We start from the raw sequence: 13,605 nt of genomic DNA on the forward strand, positions 1-13,605 counted from the left end.
AAATTACAATTTGGGAGACACAGATTCACCTAGAAGCCAAATGGGGTTCTGAAAAGAAGGAGAGAAGTAGAGGTTTTTAAAAGAAAGCAGAGGGTTAATAAACAAGTTGTTTTGAAAGAATTATCATTGGTGGAGGTGGCTGGCTTAGTACACGAATCCATAGTTGATTGGTTGCCACTGTTCAGGAGTTGTAGCACTGGTGAAATTCAGTTTTCCAGGAAGTAGTGGTTACTGCAGTTTTGGCCCAGTTCAAAGCTTCAAGGCAAGTTCATATTTTTCGTCTTTGTGTTTTGCAAGTTGCAGGTTGTGCAGGCAGTCCTTCTTAGAATGGCTTCGCAAGTCCATTTTAGAGCTCTGGACCAAAGTTACGCCATTTTGTGTATCACTTTTCACATTTCCCTCTTTTGATCAAGATCCGAGGCAGCATAGCTTGTTGGTTGGTTGGCCATAGACTAGTTATGTTTCCCTTAGAGCTAGAAACACCTGTGTCTAGAGTGTCATGTCCCACAAAGAGCGGTTGTCAAGTCGGTGCACATCCAAGCTTCCAAGATTGGTCAAATTTGAGTAACAAGGGGTCTATTTTAACAAGGAGGCCTGCATTAGTCTATAGTAGTTAGCTGTATATCAGGAGAGGCATACATTTGATTAACCATGTCTAAATGTTGTGACATCGTGATTTTAACATCTTGTATACAATGGGACATACAGCTGCTCAGGTCCTGGGTCCCTTGACTGTGGCTTGCAGAATAGCAGAGCAGCTTTTGGATCCTGCTAAAAAGTGCTAAAAAAATATACTGAAAATCAACTGATGAAAGATGGATTAATAGGAGAAAAGGCATACAAGTTTTATTAATGTGCCTGGCGGGGGGGTGGCGGGAAGGGGAGAAATCACAGTGATTATCCCCCAACCCCCAATGGGGTGTGGATGTTTATATACCCTTTTTCATAGGGGAATAAGGAGATGGGGAACGTGTATAATTCTTTTGAGGAGCAGTAAATTATTATCAGGGAGAATAAAAGGACTAGGGAGACAGAAATTAACTTGTAAATGATTCTCTTTGGAATCTGAATGAGCCTGAGGGGCAGGCCTTATGAAAAGGTCTATCCATGTGTGGCTGTATTTCTCAGTCTTCATTTCTTTGATAGATAACGAGATTTGAAGGACAGAATAGAAGGCAAGTGTGTTTCTTTTAGTAAGAAGCTTTCTTAGTCAGACAAGGAAATTCCAGAGGGAGTTCCTCTCTGCCCTTGGTTGAGACAAGAATAAGACAAGGTTAGAGGGACCTTGACTCTCAGGCTTGTTTCTCAGGCCTTTCCATTTTCAAAAGCACCCAGCATGCCCAAGTACCATCATTTTCTGTGCTTCAGTATTCTCTAGTCTGAAATTTCCCTAGAAGTTTCACAAACGAAATAGTGAGTTGGCCATGAAGAGAAAAATCAAGTTAAATAGAATAGAATTTTGGCTGGGCATGGAGGCTCACACCTGTAATCCCAGCACTTTGGGAGGCCGAGGCAGGAGGATCCCTTGAGGTCAGGAGTTCGAGACCAGCCTGAGCAACATGATGAAACCCCATCTCTACTAAAAATACAAAAATTAGCTGGGCATGGTGGCACGTGCCTGTAATCCCAGCTACTCAGGAGGCTGAGGCAGGCTGAGCAGTGAGCCAAGATCGTGCCATTGTACTCCAGCCTGGGCAACAGAGCAAGACTCCATCTTAAAAACATAATTAGCCAAATGTAGTGGCAAGCACCAGTAGTCCCGGCTACCTGGGAGGCTGAGGCAGGAGAATCGCTTGAACCTAGGAGGCAGAGGTTGCAGTGAGCCAAGATCGTGCCACTGCACTCCAGCCTGGGTGACAGAGCGAGACTGCATCTCAAAAAAAAAAAAAGAATTTTGATTTTGGTAAGCCTGTCAAATATCAAAGGTTTAAAATTAAATATTTAATCAAAATGCTGAGCACAGTGGCTTGTACTTGTGGTCCCAGCTACTTGGGAGGCTGAGGTTAGAGGATCGCTTGAGCCTAGGAGTTTGCATCCAGCCTGGGCAACATGGTAAGACCCTGTTTCTAAAAAAAAAAAAAAGAAAAATAGGGTGCAGAGGTGGCATTGGGATAGGAGTAGGACTACAAAGGAAAGGTGACACAGGACAAGCACAATCAGATAGACATCTGCTTGGCGCCAGGTTTGATTTGTTCTGAGTTTTTCATTAGAGTTTTTGAGTTGGCATTGTTCTTAGGGATGCTAATTTAGATTCCTGGAGTCTTTTTGATACCTCAAGATACCAAATTACAGTAGACATCCCCGTCGAGCTGTTTAATCTTTCCTTTTATCCCTTTTATGGTTTTTTTGAGACAGGGTCTTACTCTGTTGCTCAGGCTGGAGTACAGTGGTGCGATCATGGCTCACTGTGGCTTTGACCTCCATTACCACTACACCTGGCTAATTTTTTTATTTTTTATTAGAGATGGGGGGCTGGGCATGGTGGTTCACGCCTGTAACCCAGCACTTTCGGAGGCCAAGGCGGGTGGATCACCTGAGGTCAGGAGTTGAAGACCAGCCTGGCCAACATGGGGAAACCTCACCTCTACTGAAAATACAAAAAATTAGCCAGGCATGGTGGTGCATACCTGTAATCCCAGCTACTTGGGAGGATGAGGCAGGAGAATCGCTTGAACCTGGCAGGTGGAGGTTGCAGTGAGCCGAGATCGCATTATTGCATTCCAGCCTGTGCAACAAGAGTGAAACTCTATCTCAAAAATAAACAAACAAACAAACAAATAAATAAATAAATAAAAATAGAGATAGATTTCACCATGTTGCCCAGGCTGGTTTCGAACCCCTGGGCTCAAGGGATATTCCCGCCTCAGCCTCCCAAAGTGCTGGGATTATAGGCGCCAGTCATCGCACCCAGCCTAGCTCTTTTAATTGCACATGAAGAAAAACATGTTTTGTGAGATAAAAGCATCTCTGGGTTGGCTACTGTAATTCCAGATTACTTTTACTGATATTGGTTCACTAAGAAAGAAATCTGTAAGACGAAAGACTGTCACTTTTGTACATAAAACCAGCAGGGGTTCTGGAAGGGGGACTCGCCACCTATACACTTAGAAGTAAAAGTCCCCATAGGTTCTCACTAAAAAGGGAAAATCCCTTTTCGGACAGCTGGCAACCAAGGACATTGGAAAAAGAACCTCAACCAAGGTAGGGGGTTAGGGAATGAGACAACTCATCAACAGGTCTGTGGCCATGGGAGGCGTGTAGAGCACAAGGGGTTCCTCCTGCAGGAACTGTGCTTGAATCCGTGGCCGCCCCAGAACAAAGAAGGGAGTCGCTTCTTTGTCCCACTCAATTCTGACACCATTTAATGTCATCCAAGGGGCAAAAGACCACAATGCAAAGCTGCAAGACAAGGTGTTTTTATTGAGGTCTTAGAAATTGCAATTTGGGAGACAGATTCAGCTAGAAGCCACTTGTGTTCTGAAGAGAGAGGGTAGAGGAGGGGGTTTTTAAAAAAAGCTGAGGGTGATTAGACAAGGTGACAAGTTGTTTTGAAAGAGGTGATTGGCTTAGTACAAAAATCCATAGTTTATTGGTCGGTGCTGTTGAGTTGTAGTGCTGGTGAAATTCAGCTTTCCAGGATGCACTGGTCATTGCAATTTGGCCCAATTCAAAGGTTCAAGGTAAGTTCCTGTATTTTTTTTTTTTTGAGCTTTTATTTTTTTTCAAGTTGCAGGTCATGTAGGGTGTCCTTCTTAGAATGGCTTCCTCCCTCCATTTTAGAGCTCTGAACCAGAGTGATGTCATTTATTTTATTTTATTTAATTAATTATTTTTTTTTTGAGATGGAGTCTCACTCTGTCGCCTAGGCTGGAGTGCAGTGGCGCAATCTTGGCTCACTGCAACCTCTGCCTCCCAGGTTCAAGCAATTCACCTGCCTCAGTCTCCTGAGTAGCTAGAATTCAGGCACACACCACCACGCCCGGCTAATTTTTGTACTTTTAGTAGAGTCGGGGTTCACCTTCACCATGTTGGTCAGGCTGGTCTTGAACTCCTGACCTTGGGTGATCCGCCCACCTCGGCTTCCCAAAGTGCTAGGATTACAGGCATGAGCCACTACACCCGACCTAGAGTGATGTCATTTTGTATATCATGTTTCATACTAGCTTAATGTGTGGGGGAACTGCCCCCCCACTGCCATATCTGGTATCAGAAGTATGAGAGTACACTAGGAGAAACCTTGGGAAGTGCTGGGATTACAAATGTGAGCCACCATGCCCAGTCTAATGTGTTTTTATAACTCCAAATCCTCTCTGAAACAAGATAAAGAATAGATTTTAAAATGTTTAAAAAAGACACGCTGACGGGCATGGTGGCTCATGCCTGTGATATGGTTTGGCTGTGTCTCCACACAAGTCTCACTTTGAATTGTAGTAACTGCCATGTGTTAAGGGTAGGGCCAGGTGGAGATACTGGAGTCATGGGAGCGATTTTCCCCCAACTATTCTCATGGTAGTGAATAAGTTTCATGAGCTCTGATGGTTTTATAAATGGGAGTTTCCCTGCACAAGCTCTCTTGCCTGCCGTCATGTAAGACATGGCTTTGCTTCTCATTTGCCTTCCACCATGATTGTGAGGACTCCCCGGCCTTGTGGGAATGTGAGTCAGTTAAGTCTCTTTCCTTTGTCAATTACCCAGTCTTAGGTATCTTTATTAGCAGCATGAGAACAGACTAATACACTCCTATAATCCCAGCATTTTGGGAGGCGAAAATGGGCAGACTGCTTGGGCCCAGGAGTTCAAGACCAGCCTGGGCAACATGGAGAAACCATCTCTACTAAAGATACAAAAATTATCTGGGCATGGTGGTGCATGCCTGTGGTCTCAGCTACTCGGAGGCTGAGGCAGGAGAATCGCTTGAACCCAGGAGGCAGAGGTTGCAGGAAGCCAAGATTGTGCCATTGCACTCCAGCCTGGGTGACAGAAGGGGACTCTGTCTCAAAAAACAAAAAACAACAACAAAAAAATTAGCTGGGCATGATGGAGCATGTCTGTAATCCCAGCTATTCGGGAGGCTGAGGTGGGAGGATCACTTGAGCCTGGGAGGTCAAGGCTGCAGTGAGCTGTGATCATGCCACTGCACTCCAGCTTGGGTGACAGAGTGAGACCCTGTCTAAATAAATAAATAGGAAAAAATTTTTAAAAAGATAGGGTATTTAGTGACGATCACTGAAGGACTTTCATCAAAAGTAACTGAAGTGCCAGTTTTTTGACACCTTTATTCATAAGTCAGTATAATATTTGTCAGTTTGAATGTTACATACATGGTAAAATAGATTATGAAAAGTATCATATTTACAATAAGAACATTATTTTATATAACGGACTCACCAAATATGCAACCTCTTGCAACAATAACACAATGGACTCAACTCTATCCTTTGAATGGACCAATTTCATGATTCTCCTAAAAACTTTTGAGTTCAGTATAGTTTCTTGTTGCTTCTTTCTGTGATCCGGTGCTTAAGAATCAATCCCTGCAAACCAGCCAGTGGAACCAGACCTCTCCAGAATTAAGAAGAGACAGCCATAGAAGAAAGGACACAAACTCAAAAGTCTCAAGTGCTGTGCCATATGCTTGATTTCAGAGCACTCAGACACTCAAGGTCAAGTGTGGGGCCATATATATATATGTCCTGTCATCTCAAATGCTACAGCGGCTACAGTTAGCAGGATATCGGAGAGAGGAGGCATATCGTGGAGGAATGAATCACTCCCAACAATTATGTGAGCATTTCTAAAAATTCAATACCAAAGATTCTTGAAAATACAAGTTTACAGACAGAAGCTATACAGCTAGCCATGAACTGAAGTGCATGTGCAGTATCAAGAAGGAGGAGGTGAGCTTATGAAACCATGCATGTCTTATTTATCTCTAATTTTAAAATAATTCTTTCTCTTATTGGGTATGCAAGTGAGCAGTGGAGAAAGTGGTGCATCTGCAATACCTGAAATTAACAACAAAAAAGGAAAAAATAAAATTAAAAGTCATCATAGGAGGATGGGATTTGAGTCAGTCTAAAAATGGCTGAGATTAGAGGGTAGATCATAGATGCCCCTCTTCCCCCTTAAGTACAGAAGCAGAATATGTAAGAGAGAGCATGATGGGCTAGCAGACTGGGGTGATGAGAGAGCTCCGAAGTAATTAGCAGATTATAAGGACGGAATGGAGGCATGTTGTTAATTTTTCTAGCTTATAGAGTAAGCTGACCACTCACCAGCTGGTGCTAAGGATTTCAATGCTTCCAGAAGATGTGGGCTAGAGAACTTTATTAGGCATCGGAGGGGTTCTTCCCTCTCAGCCAAGATGCTCCCATTTAAATCACTTTTGAATTTCGTTTCAAGCTGTCAACGAACATATTTATAAATGACTATTAAACGTATTGTACAAATACGAATGCTAAAATATAATGAAATCAGAATAACATTTCATTAATTCTTGTCATGAAGAAATAAAGGATTTAACAGGGGTGGGAACCATTTAATCTGCTAACTGCAAACACAGAGGGCAGGTCAGGCGTGGTGGCTCATGCTTGTAATCTCAGCACTTTGGAAGGCCGAGGTGGGCGGATCACCTGAGGTCAGGAGTTTGATACCAACCTGGCTAACATGGTGAAACTCCGTCTCTACTAAACATACAAAAATTAGCCAGGCATGGTGGCGGGTGCCTGTAATTCCAGCTACTCAGAGGCTGAGGCATGAGAAATGCTTGAACCTAGGAGTCAGAGGCTGCAGTGAGCCATAGATGGTGCCACTGCACTCCAGCCTGGGCGACAGAGTGAAACTCCATCTCAGAAAAAACAAAACAAAACATAGAGGGAAACTGGTATATCAAACAACATTCAAGGCAAAATGCCAGCATGCACAGTGCCTGCCACATGGGAGATGTTGACTGTCAGTTCCACCCTCAGGTGCCCGTTACAGTTTGCATTCTTAATGGAAAATTAATGCTCTGTTTTGCAATCTGTAACTTCAATGTAAAAATACCACATTTTTTTTAAGACACACAGAGATTTCTTTCTTTCTTTCTTTTTTGAGAGTCTCATTTTGTTGCCCAAGTTGGAGCAGTACGAACATGGCTTACTGCAGCCTCGACCTCCCTGGCTCAAGCCATTCTCCCGCCTCAGCACAAATAGCTGGGACTACAGCCACATGCCACCACGCCTTGTATTTTTGAATTTTTGTAGAGACAGGGTTTTGCTATGTTGCCCAGGCTGGTCTCGATCTCCTGGGTTCAAGGGATCCGCCTGCCTCCGCCTCCCAAAGTACTGGGATTATAGGTGTGAGCCACTGTGCCCAGCTGAGATTTCTTTTTAACTTCTAATCATGGGATATTTTAAACACATACAAAAGTAAGGAGCATGGTATCAGCCCCATGTGCACATCACCCAGGTAAAATAATTATCAACTAGTGGCTGAGTGCGGTGGCTCAATCCTGTAATCCCAGCACCTTGGGAGGCCGAGGCAGGCAGATCACCTGAGGCTAGGAGTTCGAGACCAGCCTGGCCAACATGGTGAAACCCCGTCTCTACTAAAAATACACACAAAAAACTAGCCGGGTGTGGTGGCGGGCACCTGTCATCCCAGCTACACGGGAGGCTGAGGCAGGAGAATTGCTTGAACCTGGGAGGCAGAGGTTGCAGTGAGCCAAGATCGTGCCACTGCATTCCAGCCTGGGTGACAGAGCGAGACTCCATCTCCAAAAAAAAAAAAAAGAAGTGAACCCCAATACCATTACCATACCATCTGATATCATCAAATATCCATGAAATTCTAAATTTCAGTTTTTTTTAAAGTGATCATTACATTTCAGAGGCAATATAGTAAACTATGTGGTGGATGAGTAATGTCTGCGACTAACTCAAATGGTTCAAGTAAATGCACCAAACTGTTAACAACTGGTGAACTGAAGCGAAGAAAAATAGATGTTCTTTGGAATATTCTTGCAAGTTTTCTGAAGATTTGACCCTTTTTGTTGAGATGGAGTCTTGCTCTGTTGTCCAGGCTGGAGTACAGTGGTATTATCTCGGCTTACTGCAACCTCCACCTCCCGGGTTCAAGCTATTCTCTTGCCTCTGCCTCCTGAGTAGCTGGGACTACAGGTGTGTGCCACCATGCCTGGCTAATTTTTGTATTTTTAGTAGAGATGGGGTTTCACCATATTGGCCAGACTGGTCTTGAACTCCTGGCTTCAGGTGATCTGCCCGCCTCAGCCTCCCAAAGTGCTGAAATTACAGGCATGAGCCACCGCGCCTGGCCAGATTTGACATTTTTCAAAATAGAAAAGGTAGGAAAAAATTAGTAGAAGCTACGAATAAATGTGTACCTTGACATACAGAATAGTGCCATTCTGAGATGTGTATAAAGGGAAGTTTAGAAAGCACATTTTCTGCATGCTAGACCCGTGGCTCTCATGTTTGCGTGTGCAGACTCAGCTGGAGGGCTCGTGAAAACAGAATGCGGGCTCCTACCTCCCCTAGTGACTAGGGTGGGGTCAAGAATTGGCATTTCCTCCCCCTTCCCAAGTGATGCTGATACTACTAATCCAGGGACTACGCTTCGAGAACCACTGTTGTAGTTTATCGCCTGTTTAAAGGAACTAGTGTAAAGCCTGCCATTAAGGGACCCAACTTGAAAGGTGTCAATCCATTTTTCCCACTAAAACTAAATCATATCAAACAGGCTTTAGGCCTAAGTGAGCAGATCAATGGCAGATTTAAAGTGTGGCCTGTAGCTATAGAAAGGCTAAAGAGAAAAAAACTTACTGGGAAGGCTTGCAAGCAGTAAGGTGTTTTGAGTATGAGCATGGACCGAAATTAGAGTGATCACAATATAAGCCTCAAGTTCTCCTAGTGGTGGCAGTGGGTTTGCATTAAACACCTGTAGCCCCTGCCCTGGCCTTCCCGGTGGGCAGCAGCACATGTCTGGAAGGCACACTTCTGGAACAAGCCACATTTGTGGTACTGCCTAGGTTACTGGCTTTTCTCCATGTGATGCCGGCTGGAATATGTAATGACATACCTATTCTTTCTTTTATTCAGCAAGTATTTATGAGTGCCTATTATGTGCCAAATACTGTCCTAGGTTGTGGATGGGCTAGAATGGTATAATCTACATTTTTCCCCCTCAAATATACAGATTACTCCCAGTTATGCATAACTGCATTAATATGTAAGATGAAATGAAAAGGCAAATCCATAATTTCTTTTTTTCTTTTTTGAGATGGAGTCTCGCTCTGTCGCCCAGGCTGGAGTGCAATGGCGTGATCTTGGCTCACTGCAACCTCCGCCTCCTGGGTTCAAGTGATTCTCCTGCCTCAGCTTCCTGAGTACCTGGGATTACAGGTGTGTGCCACCACATCCAGATATTTTTTGTATTTTTAGTAGAGATAGGGTTTTACCATATTGGCCAGGCTGGTCTCGAACTCCTGACCTCAGGTGATCTGCCTGCCTTGGCCTCCCAAAGTGCTGGGATTACAAGTGTGAGCCACTGCGCCTGGCCCAAATTCATAATTTCTAAAAGTCTCCTTTGCTCACACAGGAACTTATAAATACAATAAAGAGGTTTATTTAATTCATAAATTTATTACATGAAATTTAAGTGACAAATGAAAAAGGAACAGTTTCTTAGATTTGTCTTCCACTTAAGGTTTTTGTTCTTTTTAAAAAATGTTGATATCTTGTAGTTAATATTTATTACGACGTCTTACCTTATATTGTGCAAATTCTAGTTGTGGTTGAGGATAATCTCCAAATGTTTCTTGAGTTATTCGTTGGACTCTCTCTTTTTCTACTATGTTTTCATGTGTGATCCTTGAATCCACTATAGGTGGAAGATTTCAAATAAAACAGCCATTAGGAATATATTTCATCCTTAAATTATTCTCCTTTCATTCCTAACCCTTCAAATTGTTTGTATAATTTTAAAATAATATTTACTGTTTCTTTTCTTGGCTGTAATAATTTCTTGTGTGTGTGTATATATATATACACATATCCAGTAGATATACATATATCTACCTATATATCCACGGCACCCAGCCTATATATGTATTTTTTTTAAGAGATGGGGTCTCGGCCGGGCACGGTGGCTTATGCCTGTAATCCCAACACTTTGGGAGGCCGAGGCGGGAGGATCGCTTGAGGTCACGAGTTCGAGACCAGCCTGGCCAACATGGTGAAATCCCATCTTTACTAAAAATACAAAAATTAGCCGGGTGTGGTGGCAGGCACCTGTAATCCTAGCTAGTTGGGAGGCTGAGGCAGGAGACTCGCTTGAACTGGGAAGCAGAGGTTGCAGTGAGCCAGGATCACGCCACTGCATTTCAGCTTAGGCAACAGAGTGACTGTCTTAAAAACAAACAAACAAACAAACAAAAAAAACAATCAAAAAGAGACAGGGTCTCACTATGTTGCCCCATCTGGACTGGATCTCTTGGGCTCCAGCGATCTTCCCACCTTAGCCTCCCAAGTAGCCAGGACCACAGATGCATACCATTGTTCCTAGCCTCACCTATGTATTTTTAAAACTGGAATTGTAAGAGACACACAATTTTATATCCTGCTTTTTTTTTTACTTAAAATGAGATCAACAGCAGTTCCTATGACACTGGAAAATCATAGAAGTGTTTAGTTTGTAACAGTGGCACATTTCATTGCCAAATCTCTACTAAGAGATAGGAAAGTTTTCTTTTTTTTATGAATTTATATTTTACCCCACCACTTTTGTAAATTTAGTAGTTGTGTACTCTGTTCTCTTGGGTTTTCTAGTAACAGACTTTAGACATCTGTGAGTAGCAATAGTCATGATTCTGATTGTTCTAGAAGTTTATCCAGTGCATTAAGAGCATGGGCTCAAGATCCAGACATACTTGGATTTCACTCCTGGTTTTGCCACTCCTTAGCTGTGTGACTTTGCCTAGAGAGTTACCATACCTCCCTGAAACCCAGTTTCCTGATGAATAGTGCTTATTCATGGGACTTCTTGTGAGGATTAAGGAAAGACTACATATAAACATCTTAGTGTGCCTGGCACACAAGAAATGCTCAACAACTATTAGCTAATTTTTGTTTTTGTCATTATTGTTTTGTTGTTTATTGTTATCCTAGTAAATCCTAAAGGAGACCTATGGTAGATTAGCTTTCCTCCTTCAACAGATATTTCATTTTCAATTTTTCTGAAAACAATGAAAGTTTTGAATTAGGATCCTAGTATACACGTTTTACCAAGTGAAAGAAATCTATAAGGGAATGATGCATTTCCAAAATTCAGTTTTATATTAACACACACATACTATTTATATCCAGTCCAAGGCTTCTTTCCTGTAGAGGTGTTGCAGAGTTGTGAGTTTCAAAGGTCTAGGGAAAAAAAAAGTGAGTATTTTACTAATTTTGACATCTTGATGTACACATATTAATTTATTTTAGTATATTAAAGTATGCCAAACGTTTATTTTTTTCCAACGGAAAGGTCCAAGGCCATATCCTGGCTCAACTGAGCAGGACACTGACAAGGAGGCTGCTGAGCCTGCAACTCGACCATTCTGTTTGAGGAGCTCTGTGCTTTATCATAGAAATGGATCTGGCGAGTGCAAAGCCCAGGGAATCTATGGAAGCATTTGTACTGTGGTATTTCAGCGTCGTCAGTGCTGAATCTTCATAACCCTAAAAAACTTACTGAGATTGCTTTTGGAAAAATAACTTTCCTTCTCTAAGTCTGAATCTCTTGAACCCCTTCTCCTACCTTCACCCACTGAATGCATTGTTTTTATAGTTTAGTGCTTGACAACGTGGATTTTCCTAAGAATGCCACTGTCTTTGTTTTTTTTTTGAGACAGTATCTCAGTCTGTTGCTCAGGCTGGAGTAAGTGGCATGATCATGGTTCGCTGCAGCCTCAATCTCCCTGGGCTTTGGAGATCCTCCTAACTCAGCCTCCCAGGTAGCTAGGACTAAAGGCACATGGCACCACGCCTAGTATTTTTTTTTTTGAGACGGAGTCTCGCTCTGTTGCCCAGGCTGGAGGGCAGTGGCGCAATCTCCGCTCACTGCAAGCTCTGCCTCCCGGGTTCATATTATACTCCTGCCTCAGCCTCCCAAGTAGGTGGGACTACAGGCGCCTACCACCACACCCGGCTAATTTTTTTGTATTTTTAGTAGAGACGGGGTTTCGCCGTGTTAGCGAGGATGGTCTTAATCTCCTGACCTCGTGATCTGCCCACCTCGGCCTCCCAGAGTGCTGGGATTACAGGCGTGAGCCACTGCGCCTGGCATGCCTGGCTATTGTATTTTTTGTAGAGACGGGTTTCGCCATATTGCCCAAGCTGGTCTTGAACTCCTGGGCTCAAGGGATTTGCCCTTCTTAGCCTCCCAAAGAACTAGGGTTACAGGCATGAGCCACCGTGCTTGGCCACTACTGTCATATTATAGCAGAACAGTTTATATCAATTTGGTGGGAGGGTAGTAGGTAGGAGAGGATGGCTAGAGAAGAAAAACATGATCTAACTTGAAAAAATATATATATTATTTATCTTTTATTTTGTAGAGACGGGGCCTCCCTATGTTGCCCAGGCTCGTCTCGAACTCCTGGGCTCAAGCATTCCTCACACCTTGGCCTCCTAAAGTGCTGGGATTATAGGCGTGAACCACTGTGGCTGGCCTCATGATGTAAGTTCTTAATGTTAGTTCTTCCTTAAGAAGGGACTGCTTGCACAGAGCCATCACTTCTTTCTGCTTAGAACAGATGAAAATACAGAAGTATAACATCTCTAGTGGCTCAAAGATATACACAGAGCATTAACAATCCACTCACAGGAGTGTCAACACATATGCAGACATTTGCCATGCATAATTTGAAAAAACACCCCTGCATCTGTAAGGACAGATCTGTATTTGTCATTAGAGGGGAACATTAACATTCAAATAATTTTAACACATGAACTTTGGGACTTAAAAAACCACTGCTTTCTCTTTAATTCCAGTGCCTGTATAACCTACTTGACTGATGGGACAAAAAGTTAATTCTTCTTTTCTGTTGTTTGACAGAATAATATATTTAGCTTCAAAAGACAATGTGAAGTTACTGTAAAGAGAAAACAAATTCTAGTGTGATTAGCTGATTTGGAAGCTGAGATCTACAACATAGACTCCAATGACTAATGACTGGTATAAAACACAATACAATTGTAAAAAGATGGCTGTGAGGAATTTTTATTTTCCTTTCATGTTCACTAATTGTAAGCTTTCTTCATTTCAGTAATATCTAAAGTGATCTCCTCTTGTCAGAGGTAGATTTTCCCAGTAGCTACTTTTCCCAGTAGCTTCTAACTCCTGTGTGAAAGAGAAAATAAAGATTTACCTTTAAATAGAGTCACTGATTGGCTCACCTGATTATACTGTTTAAAAACAATAGCCTTAAGAGAGTCCAGATACCGACTTCTCAGGTCCATTTTCACAATCTGATGGTGTTTGCTAGCAACTGTCAGCGCCTTGAAATGAAAATTTGCAAGACCATTATTAGGATTACTGTCTCTGTGTTTGTAATATTTGTTG

General features: G+C 42.7%; 1 protein-coding gene across 4 annotated transcripts in view; it reads right to left on the reverse strand.

The window, feature by feature from the left end:
• Nucleotides 1–282: 282 nt before the first annotated feature.
• CENPN (centromere protein N) overlaps nucleotides 283–13,605 on the reverse strand; it is a 29,427-nt gene continuing 16,104 nt past the window's right edge. For 3 of the 4 annotated variants that reach the window (XM_011990083.1, XM_011990084.1, XM_011990081.1), the window contains 5 exons: nucleotides 13,440–13,541; nucleotides 11,351–11,414; nucleotides 9,767–9,879; nucleotides 6,276–6,402; nucleotides 5,248–6,005 (listed from right to left, as the gene is read on the reverse strand). In XM_011990083.1, coding sequence (XP_011845473.1) covers nucleotides 5,923–6,005; nucleotides 6,276–6,402; nucleotides 9,767–9,879; nucleotides 11,351–11,414; nucleotides 13,440–13,541 — 489 coding nt within the window. In that variant the 3' untranslated portion in view covers nucleotides 5,248–5,922. Of the gene's footprint in view, nucleotides 782–5,247; nucleotides 6,006–6,275; nucleotides 6,403–9,766; nucleotides 9,880–11,350; nucleotides 11,415–13,439; nucleotides 13,542–13,605 lie in introns of those variants that run through there. The other variant, XM_011990080.1, reaches the window with a different exon arrangement.

The sequence above is a fragment of the Mandrillus leucophaeus genome, unplaced genomic scaffold (genome assembly GCF_000951045.1).
Source record: "Mandrillus leucophaeus isolate KB7577 unplaced genomic scaffold, Mleu.le_1.0 Scaffold37, whole genome shotgun sequence".
Lineage (NCBI taxonomy): Eukaryota > Metazoa > Chordata > Mammalia > Primates > Cercopithecidae > Mandrillus > Mandrillus leucophaeus.